We start from the raw sequence: 17,989 nt of genomic DNA on the forward strand, positions 1-17,989 counted from the left end.
ATGCAGATTTTGGCCTACCTGATTTCAGTGCATTTTTGATGGACTCTACACCAGACTCAGATTTCTTTTTATTCACCACCGAACTGTGTCATAAGACACACAAGAAGGTCCATAAGCAGTAGAAAGTTCAGTCATCAGCTGCTTCAAAGAACAACCAAGTTTTGAGCGAGCTTTGATGTAAGCCCGTATTTCATCTTTCTTGTCGACGCTTCTGCCAACCATTTTTACTACAGTGGTCAATGATTGCGTGTATTCAAATGGCAAATTTTATGTCTTACACTTAGTCTAACATGTACATTTATACACCGTTGTGTAGGTATTGAATAACCCTATACAGGTAGGTATTGGTTTTTATCGTGCCCCACATGAATATCGAGCTAGAGGACAATAAGCAATTCATATTGAACACTCCTCGTATAGCTTTGAAACTTATTTTTTCTTTTTCTAGGTCAATTACCAATCTCACTGGGTAAAGTCCCATAGGTGGACGGATAGCTCAGTGGTTTGCACACTGGCCTTCCAGTCCTGAGGTCGGGGGTTCGATCCCCGGCAGCTACTCGGGAATTTTCAGAAACGCTTTTCAGTGTTTCCCACCCAACTAGAGGTGTACTGGTCAGGAACCCAGGCAATCCTTGCGTGTATCAGTGCTATACACTGGGCATGTTAAAGAACCAGGCTGTCTATTCGCAACGAGCTAGGCTAAGTTAGCCGGACAAGCCTGTATCTGATTTCTGATCTCTCTGTCGTGGAGGCTTTGTCTCACTCTGTCCCTCTGGTCAGATCGCTCTGTGTCTGTACTAGTAGAGGATGAATTATGCGCCCTGTGTGGCTGCATTTGAACTATGTAAAGTGCCTTTGAATGTGAAATTGATTATGAAAAGGGCGCTATATAAATCTGGTATAATAATAATAATGATAATAATAACTCTGACATGTATTTTGGCCAAATTATGCCCCCTTTTGGACTTGGAAAATCCTGGTTAAAGTTTTACATGCAAGTTACTGTCTCCAAAACTAATGCAGATATTGATTTGAAACTTCACATGTGTTTTCAGGGTTATGATACTAGGTGATAGCATCAAGTCCCATAACTCTGACATGCATTTTGGCCAAATTATGCCCCCTTTTGTACTTAGAAAATCCTGGAGTAAAGTTTTGCATGCAAGTACCTAAGGCTATCATTTGAAGGCATATAGCTTTGAAACTCATTTATCCTTTTTCTAGGTCAATTACCAACCTCACTGGGTCAAGTCCCATAACTCTGACATGTATTTTGGCCAAATTATGTCCCCTTTTGGACCTAGAAAATCCTGGTTCAAGTTTTACATGCAAGTTACTATCTCGAAAACTAATGCAGATATTGATTTGAAACTTCACAGTCATGTGCCTTCGGGGTTATGAAACTAGGTGACAGCATCAAGTCCCATAAGTCTGACATGCATTTTGGCCAAATTATGCCCCCTTTTGTACTTAGAAAATCCTGGTTAAAGTTTTGCGTGCAAGTACATATTAAGGCTATCATTTGAAGGTATACAGCTTTGAAGCTCATTTTTTCTTTTTCTAGATCAATTACCAACCTCACTGGGTCAAGTTCCATAACTCTTACCTGTATTTTGGGCAAACTATGCCCCCTTCTGGACATAGAAAATTCTGGTTACAGTTTTGCGTGCAAGTTATTATCTGCAAAACTAATGCAGCTATTAAATTGAAAATTCACATGTGTCTTTGTGATTATAAAACTAGTTGATTGCATTATGTCCCATAACTCTGACATGCATTATGGTCAAATTATGTCCCCTTTTGAACTTAAAACTTCTGGTGAATGTTTTGCATGCTAATTATCTCCAAAACTAATGCAGATACTGGATTGAAACATTTAGGGTAATATTTCTGCTTCTGTGACAATGATTCGAATAGTCCAGCACTGGCTATCTTACGGACAGCTCTTGTTATCCTTCTGCTGTCTGTTTCATATACACCAGTAAAACAAGATCTCATTCAGTTCCCACATGATGTTGGCGAAATTGTCTCTATATGCCTTTCAAGTTGCAGATCTATTTATTTTTATAGCTCTTTGGTCTAACTTACTGGTAAGGGAAGGTTACATTAAATTACCTGATTGGTGGTATAATTAATATAGGCCAATAGGGGTATTTTAAAGCAAGATCAATAGAAAAATTAAAAATACTTTTTTATAACTTTTTCATTATGAAGATGCCAGATGCAAATGTTTTTATAACAGTAGACAGCAGAACCACCACAGTAGTGTCTGCTTTGATTGAGGAGGTCTGAGGTTTGATGTCCGTTCGGCTGCATCATACCAATTTAACAAAGCTGTTTAAAAGGATACTGGTAGCTCCTTTGCTTGGCGCTCGGCATTAAAAGGTTGCAAGTTAGCTAAAAAATTTCAGCTCAGAGATGTTTATAAATTATATGCTGTCATGGATCTCTTGTTGACTGTGCTTTCTATAAGATAAGATTAAGATAAGTTTTATTCTATGTCGGCAAGACATATAACAATACAACATATTTAAGCTCTGACTGAGCTTTTTAACCAACTACGATGGATGCGACTATCAGAAAATGAAATAATAGCGTCATTTGGGGTATGGTAGCCAGAACTAAGGTTGCACTAGAGTTAAAATAAACACAAGTAAGTATCTGTTACTGGATACCTAGCTTGTTGCACAGGCCTGCATTGTCTGTTGATTATATGTGACACTATATAAAGCTTACCATTAACTAGGAAGTGTCTAGGGACCTTTAGAATCGGATTCAGGAGATATGGATTTTACTTCTAGACAAGCCTAATAGTGGTTTTCTAAGAGTACAGACTCCATTATCTATATCCATGTTTTTGGGTAATTAACATCATTGATTTTGTTGCAAATGAAATATCAAATCAGATTTAATCAGTATTCACCTAAAGTTTTAATCTTACTGTTTCACAGACACTATGGACACTTCCATTCCAATAACATCCATCCCTCTACTTGGAGTCAGATTTTTTTGTACAGGGAGGTTTGATGTCAATACATTGATAAAGTTTAACAGAGGGTGTCCAGAGGGAAGGAGGGTAGGGAGTCACTTGTTATATGCCATTATATTGATTGAGCAAAGTATTGATAAGAGGATAAAAGATGACCCAACATGGAAGAAAATAAAGAGTTTGACTGTGTTATGATAGGTGGTACACAAGAGTTAAAAGAGTTTGTTCTTGTTATGATTATTATGAAATTTAGGCAGATTGTTACCCTCAATGAAACCTAGCTAGTACCAGTTTCATTACTGGGTCATATGGGATCGAAAACTAGGGCACTAGATCAGTTAGTAGGAAAACCCTGTTAATTCTCCATAGAGCTCTCATTTTATACCTCAGCATAAAACTTTGAAAGACTGTTGGTCTGTATGAAATCTTGTTTAAAACTGGATTATTTGAGATCAAAAACTAGATCACTAGGTCAAATCATAAATAAAAACCCAACTTTTTTTACACTCTAAAGGCCTCATTGTTCTTCTTGATCATCATACCCCCTCAAGCAGGAGGGGAAACCTGTAGTCTCCCCTTCACTGCTGTTTGCATCTCTAATTTTCCTTGCAGCATGCCTTCTAAATTTTCTGGCCAGAACCCTGATAAACCTTAGTCAGAATTTCACTAACTACATGTAAAGAGTTTGCCGCCACTGACAGAACACTACATCATGAAGCACAGCGTTAAAAGTGGTGTGCAGTTGAACCAACCTTAGCGGTTTCCTGTATTAACTCTTACCCTGCTAAATTTCTATAATGAACTTGTCTATCTTTCAATTTGGACAGTACCATTAACTGTTAAAAGGGGTGCATACCAAAAAGATACTGACTGAATGGCGAACAGTGCAGATCATGATCAGACTGCATGAATGTGCAGGCTGATCATCATCTACACTGGTTCCAAAGGCAGAATCGATCGTGTCTCGGGCATGATAAGGGTTAAGCAACCACTGGCCTTTAACAGTCTTAGTGTTCACTTCCCATAATGACTTTTTGCTCTAAATTTCAACTTGTCATAATCAGCCAAATTGTGTCATCTCCTTGGCTAACTATTAATACAGATTTGACTGTAATTATATACATTTTTCAGGAAAATGGTTTAACAGGGAGAAGTTTGTATGACCATAATGTGGCACACAGCCTTTATATCTTCACAAGCGTTTAGAAATGTGGCACAGAGTGGATTGTTAAATGGTAAGAATGGCCAGAAATTAAATAAAAACACTGGCCAGGAGAGGAAGGGTGGTGTGGGATATTGTCAACCTGAGAAAAGCGCCTTGGGTGTTACCAATTTTCTCACGTTGACAATATCCCATATCATCTACACATGCCTGTGTTATTATCCCCCGCCATTTGTGGAGGGATATTGATTTGGTGTTGTCTGCCAGGTTGTTCCTCCGTCCATGCGTCTGTCTGGCTAAAATTAAAAATGCTTATAATTAAAAAACTTTAGCTAGAATCACAAAACCTCACATGTATAATTATTTCTTAGAGCATGGTCTTTGCTCACATATATTATCATCTCCCTTGACCCAGTAAAAGCATTTTAATGCCCCCGGCATCTACTGATGCGGGTGGCATATAGTTATTGTCCTGTTCGTTCGTTTGTTCGTCCGTTCCTCCGTCCGTACAAGGTTAACCAAATGGGACCATTTCGTCTAGCATTAATACCCCTTACTAGAAGGACTTGATATTAATGCAGATGTAACCTGTGAGGCTGTGACCATTCCTCATCTTCAGACATCACCTGACCTCAGTTTAATCTTGACCTTGACCTCATTTTGGACTTAGGTTGCTTTATATGGGCCATCTCTTGGTTAACCAAATGGGACCGTTTCGTCTAGCATCAATACCGCTTACAAGAATGAATTGGTACTAATACAGATGTAACCTGTGACCATTCCTCATCTTCAGACATCACCTGACCTCAGTTTTACCTTGACCTTGTCCTCATTTTGGACTTAGGTTGCTTTATATGGGCCATCTCTTGGTTAACCAAATGGGACCGTTTCGTCTATCAATACCGCTTACAAGAATGAATTGATACTAAAACAGATGTAACCTGTGACCATTCCTCGTCTTCAAACATCACCTGACCGCAGTTTGACCTTGACCTCGTTTTGGACTTAGGTTGCTTTGTATCGGAAAGGATGCCACCGGGGGCATCAAGCGTTTATTGAACGCAGCTCCTTGTTTCTCTTTGATTGGTAAAAATAATTGAAAATGCTTATAATTCAGACAGTATTTCAGCTAGAATCACCAGACTTGACATAAGTATTAAATAACACATGACCTTTGCTTACATTTAGTATTATCCCCCATGATTCAGTAAAAGCAGAGTTTTTCCCCTTGATTTGGTAAGAGAAAAAAAAAAACAGAAAATGCTTATATTTCAAAAAGAATTTTAGCTAGAATCACCAAACCTGACACAGTTATAAATTATCACATGACCTTTGCTCACTTTCAGTAGTATCTCCCTTGACCTAGTAAAGGAAAGTTTTTCCCCTTGATTTTGTAAAAAATTGCTTTTTTTATTGTTTCCAAGTAACTTTTTGATTGAGGTTCATGAAACTTTATACAAATGTTGATCACTATAGGGTGATGGTGCATGTGCAACTTTTGTCACAATCACTGCATTAATCAGTTATTTCCCTGTCATTGTTTTACAATATATAAATTCCCACATAAAGTAATGCATTGATGGATCTTCATGAAATTCAACACAAATGTAGATCTGTCGCTATAGGGCAGTGGCGCATACTCATCTTTCATCAGGATCTCTAAACTTCAGTTACATTGTATTGTAGAGTTATTTCCCTTTGTTTTAAAATCCATAAATTCGCACAAAAAAGAGTAACCTTTTGATGTACCTTCATGAAACTTAATACAAATATAGATCAGCATAGAGCAGAGTTTTTCCCCTTGATTTGGTAAGAAGTAGGAACCAACAAACCATAGCACAATCTGTTATACATAACTTATGTATATCTGGAAGTTAAATATCTCTCAAAATATAGTTCCCACATGCACAAAAACAACCTATTTAGTGGGGATATAAATTCACTGAATTTGCTTGTTTGTTTTTTTATATGGTTAATCAAATCTTGAAATATTCACTAAGTGAAAAAGCATTAATAATCTTCAGTTGCAACATTGTTTGTTTTCTTCGAAATGGAAGGAATCGTTAGTTTTAGGGACGATGCTTTAAAGCTTGTCAATCACCTGTTTAACTTATTGGGACACTTGACTGCACAGGGTTTTGGAAAAAAAACAACGTCCAGGGTGTTATTCAACAAGCGTCTTCTCAGTCACAGGATCAAATGCTTGTCTTTGCAGGGTTTTGGAAATGTTGTATTCAGAATGAATCCCTGTTGGGTCTATGGAAATTCTATATTGAGTTTTTACATTAGATATAAATAATATATATATCATTTAAAATGTTACCATATGGATTAAGATTATATAACCAAGCAGCATATCAATGTAGCAAAAGGGATACAAGCAATTAATATACGATTAGTCTGTTATTTTGTATTAGAAGAATGTCATAGAGAGATCCTGGGTTTGAATCTGACAAAAGGGGAGTTGACTATGGTCTCCGAATTCTGTTAGGATTGAGTACTGATAAGATTTTCAGGCAGCAGTCATCTAGAGTACTTAACACAAGTTGTGAGAACGTCCTCTACTACTAGTACTAGATGATGTAAAATGAGTCTGAACTACAACCTATTTACAGGTGTAAAGGTTCCACTATGCAGACACTACTCTCATGGACACAGGTCATTGATCAGGAGACTTGAAAGGTTCACATTTAGGCTGCAGCAGAAAGGATGGAGTTCTGTGACAGGCAGTGGTGATCAAGGACAAAATGATCAGGTTAGTTAAAAGTAAAACCCAGAAAGTTCTACACATTTCAGCAAAATCAAGTTATTAACATTTTTAGCCTACATGAGTATGTGTTACAGCTTCAATGGCACAGGGTGCTCATGGGGAGCTTTTAGGATTAATGGATGTCTGTCGACAATCCGTCAGTATCCTTTGTGTTGTCCGCAAAATGGCTTCAGATGAAAATCTCTTCCTGACCTTCTGAGACGGTTTTAACTAAACATCACAGGAATGTTCATTGGGTGGTCCTCTACCAAAATTAATCAAAGAATACCATTCTATACAGAATTTTGGTTGCTGTGGCAACCCAAAAGAAAGTTCTTAATGATATTGAATTATCTTCTCTAAAACAACAATGTCCAGTCCTTAGATAGTCAAAAGTGGCTCCACCCTGGGATTCACTTGTTTTACTTAGACTTATATAAGAAGCGCTTATCATTTTGTCTCAACCCTGGAGCTTAGATATTTAGCACGTAGCTTTGTTTAGTGGTCCTTTATAAAGTATGTTCAAGTCATGCCTCTTTGGTAAAAAAAATGGTCATGCCCTTGGGTCACTTGTTTTAAAAATCTTCTTGTCTAAAACCGCAATGGCTAAAGCTTAGATATTTAGCATAGTGTAGTGATCCTTTAACACATTTGTTCCAGTTATTCCCCTGGGGTCCAAATTTGCCCAACCCTGGGGTTCACTTGTATATTACATAGCCTTATAATAAGAAAAACTTTAAAATTCTTCTTGTCTGAAACCTCAGACCTTGGAGCTTAGATATTTGGAAGAAGCATTGTGTAGTAGTCCTCCATGGATATTGTTCAAATCATGCCCCTGGGATCAAACTTGGTCATGCCATGGGGTTCACTTGCTTTAAATAGACTCATATGAGAAAAACTTCTTTTCCCAAACCTCAAGACCTAGAGCTTAGATATTTGGTGTGTGGAATTGTCTAGTAGTCCTCTACCAAGTTTGTTCAAATCATCTCCTTGGGGTCAAAATTGGCCATGTTCTGGGGATCACTTGTTTTATATAGACATAGACTTACATAAGAAAAACAAAAAAAGTCTTGTCTAAAACTATGAGCTTATATATTTTGTCATGTAGCATTGTGTAGTGGTCAGCCCTTGGGATCAGTAAAACTGTTGTATTACATAGACTTATATAGAAAAACATTAAATATCTTCTAGTCTAGAACCTCAAGCCCTTAAGCTTAGATATTTGGCATGTATCATTGTGGAGTGGTCCTCCACCAAGATTGTTCAGTCATGCCCCTGGGATCAAACTTGGGATTCACTTGTTTTAAATAGAGGTCCTCTAACATAGAAATTATTATTATTATTATTGTTCAAATTATACCCTTGGGGTCAAAGATATTTTACATGTAGCATTGTGTTGTGGTCCTTCACCAAGTTTGTTTAAATCATGTCTTTCAAGACAAAATTGGGCCTGCCTTATGATTCACTTGTTTGACATAGGCTTACGTAGGAATATCTTAAAAGATATTCTTTTATAAAACGTGAGTTGTTGAGTGCAGATATTTGGCATGTAGCTTTGTGTAGTGGGCCTTTATTGAGTTTGTTCAAGTCATGCCTCTTTGGTCAGAATTGGCCCAACCCAGTGTTATACTTTATATAAGAAAAAACTTTAAAAATCTTGTCTTTAACCTAAACCCTTGAGCTTAGCTAGTTGGCATGTTGCATTGTGTAGTGGTCCTCCACCAAGTTTGTTTTCAAATCATGCTTCTGGGGTAAAAATTGGCCTGCCCTTACATATACTGATATAAGAAAAACTTGAGGTTCACTTGTTTTACATAGAAATATATTGGAAAAGCTTTAAAGTCGTCTTTTCTAAAACTTCAAGTTCTGGAACATAGACATTTGACTTGTAACATTGTGTAGAGTTCCTCTACTCTACCAAGTTTGTTGAACTCGTGTACAAAATGAGACAGTTGATTGATATAGGTTCTCTTGTTTAAATAACATCACAGCCTACTCAGTAAGAAAGGAAGAAAGAGGTCATATTAGTTTGTTCCCAGGGTAAGGCATATATTCTCTGTGACAGTTTGACAGGAGATTGTGTGTCAGTCCTCCTCCTCTAAATCATGTGGGGAAGTTGTCAGATACATGGTGAGAACATGCAGAATCCAGGAAGTTTGGTTATATCAAACTGGACTACGTCCGCTCATAATGTTTCTGACTTAGTAAAATCATAGTTATATAAAAAAAGGAGATAATTAAGAACATTGTACCTAATTTTTTCAACAGGGATCTGGACAGCAAACAGAAGAAGCTGTTGTAAGTGACAAGACTGCTAAACTTGGTTCAGACAGTTATTTCAACAAGGAAATTTTACGCAGTATGTATTACTTGCTGTTGGTTACAGTACAACAGTTTGATTAAATTTTTTCAGGCCGCTAGCCAATAAAAACCAAAAGGCCAAACAAACTGGTAATCGAAAATCAGTGTTCCTGATCCTAGTCTCCTGTGGTTGTTGAATGCAAAATGGTTTTCTAAACACGTGGCTTGCATCAAAGAGCATCAAAGACTGATTGCACAGTCACTGATCTGCACTCAGATATACTTTTTTGTCCAGTTAATTAATATTTTTAGTCCCCTACCAGTAACACCGGAGGGGACTATAGCAATGCCCTCTGTCAGTCCATCTCTCCGTCCGCAAATCTGGATCCTGCAATTCTCAAAAACTAGTCAAACTAGGTTCATAAAACTTGGTTTGTGAAAAGAGGGCAATATGTAGATTATGCACATATATGACTTATGCTTGTAGGTCAAAGGTCAAGGTCACTATTGAACGTCAAGTAAAAAAAATTGATTCTGCTCCATAACATGCATTGATGGATTATCTTAGTGCTACACAGAAATGTTCTTCATGATGAGAAAATGTGTCAACACATGACCTATGCTGATTAGTCAAAGGTCAAGGTCACTATTGAAAGTTTTCCACCTGTATGGGACTTCTGTATTTGCCACTGCAATACACTAATGTTTTTTGAGAAAGCACCTCTGTTATGTGTTCGAGGCCAGGCTGACCCGGTCTTGTGGAGTAGTGAAAAAATACCTTAGAACTTTCATGAACTTATGTAAATTAATAAATTTTAGCAGAAATTGGTAAGAAGATTTATTGAATTTAAAAAGTAGGTATTGTTTGTAGTAAAATGTGATAATGGACCCTTGACCATTTTGCAGGAATCAAAAAGAAGCAAACAGAACAGTACTTTATTTACACGGAAAACAATTTAATGGATATACAGATTGCTAAAGTGGAATACCTTTTGGAAGATAAGTAAGTTGTATTTATTAATGGCACAAATAAAAATAGTTAAGATGGGACATCCTTGGCTGAATGGTTTTTAGCTCAACTATACGAAGTATGGAGAGCTGTCCTACTCGACCCGGCGTCAGCGGTGGCATCGGCGTCCTTTCGCTTCCGCACTTTGGTAAGTTTTGATGCACTTTCACTTTATCTCTGTACTTACTTGATGGATTTGTTGCAAACTTAAAATAGTTATTCCTCATCATCACTAACATCATATGGCACAAGGGCCATAACTCTCACACCAATGTTTCATGAAATATCTCCCTTTTTAGCTCACCTGTCACAAAGTGACAAGGTGAGCTTTTGTGATCGTGCGGCGTCCGTCCGTCTGAGCACACGATTTGTACCTTAGGTGGTAGGAGGTGTGGCCTAGGACAAAAGAAATCCTTTATATTCATTCCTTAACCACTTAATTCTTTTGTTCCTTAAGTGGTCATTCTATTGTTTTCAAAGAATGGAATGACCACCTAATACATGAATCTTATGGGTGTCCATCCGTGCGTCGGTAAACTTTTGCTTGTGACCACTCTAGAGGTCACATTTTTCATGGTATCTTTATGAAAGTTGGCCAGAATGTTCATCTTGATGATATCTAGGTCAAGTTCGAAAATGGGTCACGTGCGGTCAAAAACTAGGTCAGTAGGTTTAAGAATAGAGAAACCTTGTGACCTCTCTAGAGGCCATACTTTTCAATGGATCTTCATGAAAATTGGTCAGAATGTTCACCTTGATGATATCTAGTTCAAATTTGAAACTGGGTCACATGCCATCAAAAACTAGGTCATTAGGTTAAATAATAGAAAAACCTTGTGACCTCTCTAGAGGCGATATTTTTCGTGGGATCTGTATGAAAGTTGGTCTGAATCTTCATCTTCATCTAGGTTAAATTCGAAACTGGGTCAACTGCGGTTAAAAACTAGGTCAGCAGGTCTAAAAATAGAAAAACCTTGTGACCTCCCTAGAGGCCATATTTTTCAATGGATCTTCATGAAAATTGCTCATAATGTTCACCTTGATGATACATTGTATCTAGGTCAAGTTCGAAACTGGGTCACGTGCGATCAAAAACTAGGACAGTAGGTCTAAAAATAGAAAAACCTTGTGACCTCTCTAGAGTCCATACTTTTCAATGGATCTTCATGAAAATTGGTCAGAATGTTCACTTTGATGATATCTAGTTCAGGTTCGAATCTGGGTCACGTGCCAACAAAAACTAGGTCATAGGTCAAATAATAGATAAACCTTGTGACCTCTCTAGAGGCGATATTTTTCATGGGATCTGTATGAAAGTTGGTCTGAATATTCATCTTGATGATATCTAGGTCAAGTTCGAAACTGGGTCAACTGCGGTCAAAAACTAGGTCAGTAGGTCTACGTCGTCCGTGTGTCCGTGCGTAAACTTTTGCTTGTGACCACTCTAGTTTAAGATCCAGCCTTGAAATTTGGATAACATGTACAGTTTTGCACACCAATCTTTAAACTGTCTTTCATTGACCATAAATGTGACCTACTGATCTACTTTCTAATATTTTAGCATCAGTTTGCCATTTGAAACATGTGGTTCAATATACTCAGTTGAGCGATTCAGGGTCATCATGACCCTCTTGTTACTTAAAATTTCAGGTTAGAGTTTTGATGCAATTTCACTCTATCTCAGTTATTACTAAATGGATTTGATTCAAACTTAAAATAGTTGTTCCACCTTACCACCCACATCATATGACACAAGGGCCATAACTCTGGTACCAATATTTTATGAATTATTCCCCCCTTTAACTCAGAATTTCTGGTTAAAGTTTTTATGCACTTTCACTCTTATCTCAGTTATCACTAAATGGGTTTGATTCAAACTTAAAATAGTTATTCAACCTCATCACTCACATAATATGACACAAGGGCCATAACTCTTGCACCAATATTTCATTAATTATCCCCCCTTTTTACTTAGAATTTCAGGTTAAAGTTTTGATGCACTTTCAGTCTATCTCAGTTATTACTAAATGGATTTGATTCAAACTTAAAATAGTTGTTCCACCTTATCATATGATTCAAGGGCCATAACTCTGGTACCAGTATTTTCTAAATTATGCCCCCCTTCTACTTAGAATTTCAGGTTAAAATTTTGATCCACTTTCACTTTATCTCAGTTATTACTAAATGGATTTGATTCAAATTTAAAATAGTTATTCAGCATCATCACTCACATCATATGACACAAGGACCATATCTCTTGCACCAATATTTCATGAATTTTTTATCCCCCTTTTTACTTAGAATTTCAGGTTAAAGTTTTGATGCACTTTCACTCTATCTCAGTTATTACTAAATGGATTTGATTCAAACTTAAAATAGTTGTTCCACCTTACCACCCACATCATACTTAATACTTATGATACAGACTCAAGCTATTGTCATTAAACACTCTAGTGACAGCTCCATCTTCCTCAGATGTGCCCAGTTTCACTATTAAGCATTGAAATAGTCAAGCGCACTGTCTCCTGTGACAGCTCTTGTTCTTGCTGAGTTTGAACTACTTTCCCCTCACGTCTGTGGGTTTTAACCCTTAACTTGCTAAATTTCTATTATGAACGTCTTTCAATTTGGACAGTACCATTAACTGTTAAAAGAGGTGCATACCAAAAAGATACTTACTGAATGGCAGACAGTGTAGATCATGATCGGTCTGCACGGATATGCAGGCTGGTCATGACCTGCACTGGTCGCAAAGGCAGATTCACTCGTGTCTAGTATGGTAAGGGTTAATTCTACTCATGTCATCCTGATTGTGAGGAAACCGTTCAGCTGGTGTACAGTTCTACACATGTGCCATCTCATGCCTGAAATAATGTGCAGAAGGGCACCTAGGGTCTTTCTCCACTATCAGAATCTGGAAAGTCACCATATAACCTAATGGTATTGATGTCACTTTAAGGCCAACGAAACAAAAACAAAAACTTTAAGAGTTGTTCATAGTATACTGCTGTTGAACACCTTGCCAGTCAGTGGTCAAAGCTGTTTGCTTGAAGGACCAAGAGCTAATAGTTTCGACTGTTGACCAGTAAGCAGTTAAATGAAGTGTTTTATTACATAACATTAGAAATAAAAAGCTTTTTTTCTGAATTTTAAACTTTAACCCAGCATACCTGTATTGAACTGATATTGTATGTATGATCAGAGATTTTGAGAAGCTTGTGAAGATCAGAAGAAGCAGTCCTTACAGCTCTAGAAGTGCAGGACATAGTGAAGATGGTGCAGTATTTATTGAGTGTGCCTGGACCCAGGACATTGAGAAACTGTGAGTTTATTGTCATTTTGTTATCCATGCATACAGCATTTACAGCCCTGTTAAAGTTACATTTAAAGCGCTTATGAATTGTGCAAGGACCAACATGTTTTACAACCTGCTTGAACTCTGTAGTGACAAACATAATTATGTTAAAACCCTATTTCCCTGGGCAGTTAAAGTCATGGACCAAGTCTTAGAGCATTTAATGGTGTTTTCCTAAGCAAGTTTGTCTCAGTTGAGCATGGTTAACTCAGTAAGAAGATTGATTACTCACAAGTTATGCAACCATTTTTCAACCCCTACTGGATAAATACAGCACAGACATTTTGATGAGAGTAGTGCATTATGAAGCTATCTCAACACACCTCTGTGTGCTGTGAGTTTTTGTTTGGTGAAGGTATTGAGTTTTACACAGTAAGTTGCTGCCAGTTTGTAAAGAATTAAAACCTGATACAATAAAAAGGCCACAAACCTTTACTGAGCATTTGGACAATTACTGTCTCCAGGGTATGTTAACATTTTAAATGGACAGTTGTTTTTAGCTTCATGTGTTTTAATATGTAGGAAATAGTTACATTTCTTTGCTTTTAGCGGTCTTTTAGGCATTTATATGCACTAATGAAACAGTGATATTGTCCATGTTTCAGTAATCTCTGCTTGTTAAGATATTGTAAATAAATACTTTCAGAGCAATTGAAAAGTGGGGAAGCTTAGAGAAATTACAACGAGAGAAACTTCTCAGACAGTACAGAGGTTTGTTCCTTTCATTGTCTGTAAAGTGTGCTACAGTGTTACATATTAGAGTTAAAAAAAATCATTCAGTTATAGAAAATAAGAGCTACTTGTCCTATGTCAAAGCTGAGGAGGAAGCCAGGTTCTTACCTTTAGTATTTCCCAAATCAAGCCCTATTCCCTCTTCCTCTTCTTACAAAAGCATATAACAGTGGAATTACTGAGTACTGGACCTTCCAAAAACTTCTAAAATTCAACGATTTTTTTAGTTTTAATTTTTCTCCTCAAGGTATCTCTCTTTACTGTACTGTCAATTTGTAATGTCTCATTTATGGATATTTGTTTATCTTTCAAAATTCTACCATCCTTCCATTTACATTATAATTGTTGGCTTTTCCTTAATGAAAAAAAATCACTTCATGATAATAATGATAATACAATAATGTCTGAATTAAATTTGAATCTCAAAAAAAATGTTTTAAATCAGTTGCTAACAAAACGTAACAGATGAATTATTTAGCAGTTAGTCTGAAGTTTACTTACCTCTCAGGCTTCTATCTGCTCCATGGCACTGCTTAACATCTTTGAATTTCATGCAAAAATGATGTTGTAATGAAAAAGTATTTTGTCATCGCTGTGGGTTAGAAACCTTGCTGTGGATATAGAATTCTTTCATGTGAGGAGTCATCCAGCTGACTTGTGGAGGCTCTGTGGTTCTACCTAGGTGCCCGCTTGTGCCTGAAATAATTCTCGGAGGAGCACTGGGTGGGCGGGGTGGTGGTGGTGGGGGGGATAAGCTGGAAAGATAGATGCCTGTGTCATTGAGGTATTAAACTTAGCAGGAAAAGGAAAGAAAATACTGCTGTCCCAACTTCACAAATGTTACAAGATATAGGAAATCAATGTTTATAGATAGCTTAAGATTTTTTCCAAGTTTTCCAAATTCAGAAATTACTTTTATCTGTGAGCATTTGAAAGTGTATCAGTGAACACAAGGTATTATATATTATATCTTGAAAACATAATATATTATTGTGACGTATGATTTGGGGCAAGCCTCTTTAAATTAAAAAGATTTATGTATACATTATGTACTCAGATCATGTAATGAAACAATTTCCTTTCCTTCCTTTCTTTCATTTTAGGTTGGCCAGGATCTTCATATGTAGCCAGCAACAAGGTTTGCTTCTTGAATGTATTCTAGTATGTCACAATCAGTTAGTCATAGTTTAACACTAGGTATTAAAAAGCAGTAGAATCCTGTTTCTTTTACATCAGGAAAAAATGTGTAATTTTAAGTAAAGAACAAATTTTCTATCTCTTTTTAACATGAGTTCTCCTGAGCACAATATTTTTTTCACATTTGTGATAAGTGAAAGAACATCACAAAAAGAACACACATCTTGCAGTTTTCCAGGCGGAGAAATCCATGTAGTATCTTAGTTTAGAGCTAATTTATTTCTAGACTTGTGTACTTGAGATATCATTCAAAAATTAACGAGAGTGTTAGAATTACTCCCCCTGAATACATTGTTTATCTCTCCAGAAACCGACATTCTATGCAAAGATGTTGGAATCATTTGGTAAAGACTCAGGGGCTGTGGTGCTGGTAGCGCTTCTTATGTAAGTCATTTCACTGTAATTTTAGCCTGTTTTTTGTTCTGCTCGGAAAGACTGCTTGTGCCTCTGCAACTGAGAGGTTAGGTGCTGAATACCCTGCTGCTCACTGTTGCAAGTTAAATACCCATTTGTTAAATAGTATTCTTTTATTTTACAACCTGGAATCTGTCCATGTGGCTTGTGGAGGTAGATGGTTCTACCGAAGTGCCCCCTCATACATGAAATACTGTCTGGAGAGGCACTGGGTGTTTTCCTCCACTATAAAAGCTAGAATTCCTTTTAACTAAATTGTGTTAGTGTGACTTCAAAACTCAAATGAGAAACAAACAAACTTGAAGAGTACATGGTATCTGTCTGTTGAACAAAATTTTATGATTCATTTTTGTTGAGCCTGCTTGCGGAAGCGAAGACATAGTTGTCCAAATGAATGTGCGTGCATGTGTGCATCAGTGCGTGCATGCGTCCAGATAAATGAAATTCCCATTCTATCTCTTAAATTTTAGATCCCCACATTTAGGTCTTCGGGTCACCATATTTTCAAAAACCATGAATTTTTGTGCCAGCAGAATTAAATGATTTTAAAGTATTCTAAAAAACAAAACCCAAAACTGAATTTTATAAATTTCAGGAATATGTTCAATGCGGGATTTAAAGGTGGGGTATGGATACTAACAGGGTCTCCCAGTATGTTCTCCGAGTTCATGCATTCCTGTGGAGACACAATGAACCAGGTAATACCATAGCAGTGACGATTGTATGCTTTTATCATGTAGATTATGGTTTATCTTCACGTTTTATATGCATATGCCTACAATCCAAATGCATTTCCTTGTACTAAACACGTCATTGGTCATGTTATAATTCCATGTGAAATACATTAACCTCAAAAGTGGGGCATCACTTTTGCTAGCTGCTTTTGTCTTCATTTGTGACCTTTTTCATTTGAGAAATTTGCGATTAGACTCTTACAGATACTTTGGTCCTTTTAGCACTGGGTAAATTTAGAAGCTTTACTTTGTACATGGAAAGACAAAATGAACAGTTAATAAACAGTGCTCGCGCTGCCAAACGACATTATTGCCAAATGGCGATTATTTTACGAAAATGTCGGAAAAAATCAAAAACTGTCGAGAGAAATTGGCGAGCTCTTGTTTAGTTTGCATTATGTTTACAGCTTTTCCTGGCCATAGGAAGATACCTGTCTCTACAACATCCAGACGCTAGTCATCCGTAAGTATTTGATAGAATTTTAATCTTGGCCGTCTCTCACTTACCCACTGTAGCAGAAAATTTAGTTGTCCTGCCTAATTGAGTATGACATTTAACTAACATTTTGAAAGATTTTGCATTGTTATTTAATTTATAGATATCTGAAGCTGTAACCAACAAAAGTTTGGATGAAGAAGAATATGCATAAAAAGCGATTATGTAATGTAACAACCTTTCATAGCCTGCCAGGGTCCAAGGTCATAAAACTGAGTTTCTAAAGTGGCATTACATACAACAATATACTGTAAAAGCACATATTTTCGCTAGGTCAAAATTTCGCGCATTTAAAATTTTGAGTATGTTCGTGAGGTTTAATATTCGAGAAATTGTAAAAATGGTATTCTACTTCAATTTGAATTATAATATAATGGTGAATATTTACGCGAGGATTATTTTTTGCGAGATGTAGGGCCTCGCGAATATAGCGAAAACAGGCTGTCTAGCGTCCCTAAAATTCCTACTTTTTCCTATTTTTTTTCAATTTGGCTAAAATTCCTATTTTTTTTAAAAAATCAAAGGAAATTCCTAAAAAGGCCCTGTTTTTTCACAAAGATTCCTAATTTTTTAACTTTTTTGCAATGATCAAAAAGAGAAAATGTTTTAAATGTTGTTTAAAAGTTCTAATTCAGAAAAAAACAGTTTAGCATTGTTCAAAGCAGTTTACCAGTGGATCCATGTGTTCAGCTTGTTATTGGTTGTGACTAGATGACAGAGATAGGATTTCTGAAGGTAAATTGTGATACTTGAAAGATCTATTTCCCAGTGAAGATTATCTGAGGGATATTTAGTGCTCCTTCACTGGAAGTGTAGCATACACATAGTGCAGAAGTAATACCTAGTTAATA

General features: G+C 36.8%; 1 protein-coding gene across 2 annotated transcripts in view; it reads left to right on the forward strand.

Moving 5' to 3' along the window:
- Positions 1-17,989, forward strand: part of LOC123561529 (zinc transporter 9-like) — a 46,274-nt gene that overhangs the window by 4,385 nt on the left and 23,900 nt on the right. For both annotated transcript variants that reach the window (XR_008372785.1, XM_045353977.2), the window contains exons 2-11: positions 4,121-4,224; positions 6,767-6,906; positions 9,169-9,259; positions 10,108-10,204; positions 13,413-13,532; positions 14,212-14,276; positions 15,401-15,435; positions 15,802-15,878; positions 16,504-16,606; positions 17,050-17,105. Coding sequence is in view for 1 of the 2 variants with exons in the window: in XM_045353977.2 (XP_045209912.2) it covers positions 4,149-4,224; positions 6,767-6,906; positions 9,169-9,259; positions 10,108-10,204; positions 13,413-13,532; positions 14,212-14,276; positions 15,401-15,435; positions 15,802-15,878; positions 16,504-16,606; positions 17,050-17,105 (860 nt within the window). In the remaining variant the exon portion in view is untranslated. The remainder of the gene's footprint in view (positions 1-4,120; positions 4,225-6,766; positions 6,907-9,168; positions 9,260-10,107; positions 10,205-13,412; positions 13,533-14,211; positions 14,277-15,400; positions 15,436-15,801; positions 15,879-16,503; positions 16,607-17,049; positions 17,106-17,989) is intronic.

Source organism: Mercenaria mercenaria, chromosome 10 (genome assembly GCF_021730395.1).
Source record: "Mercenaria mercenaria strain notata chromosome 10, MADL_Memer_1, whole genome shotgun sequence".
NCBI lineage: Eukaryota > Metazoa > Mollusca > Bivalvia > Venerida > Veneridae > Mercenaria > Mercenaria mercenaria.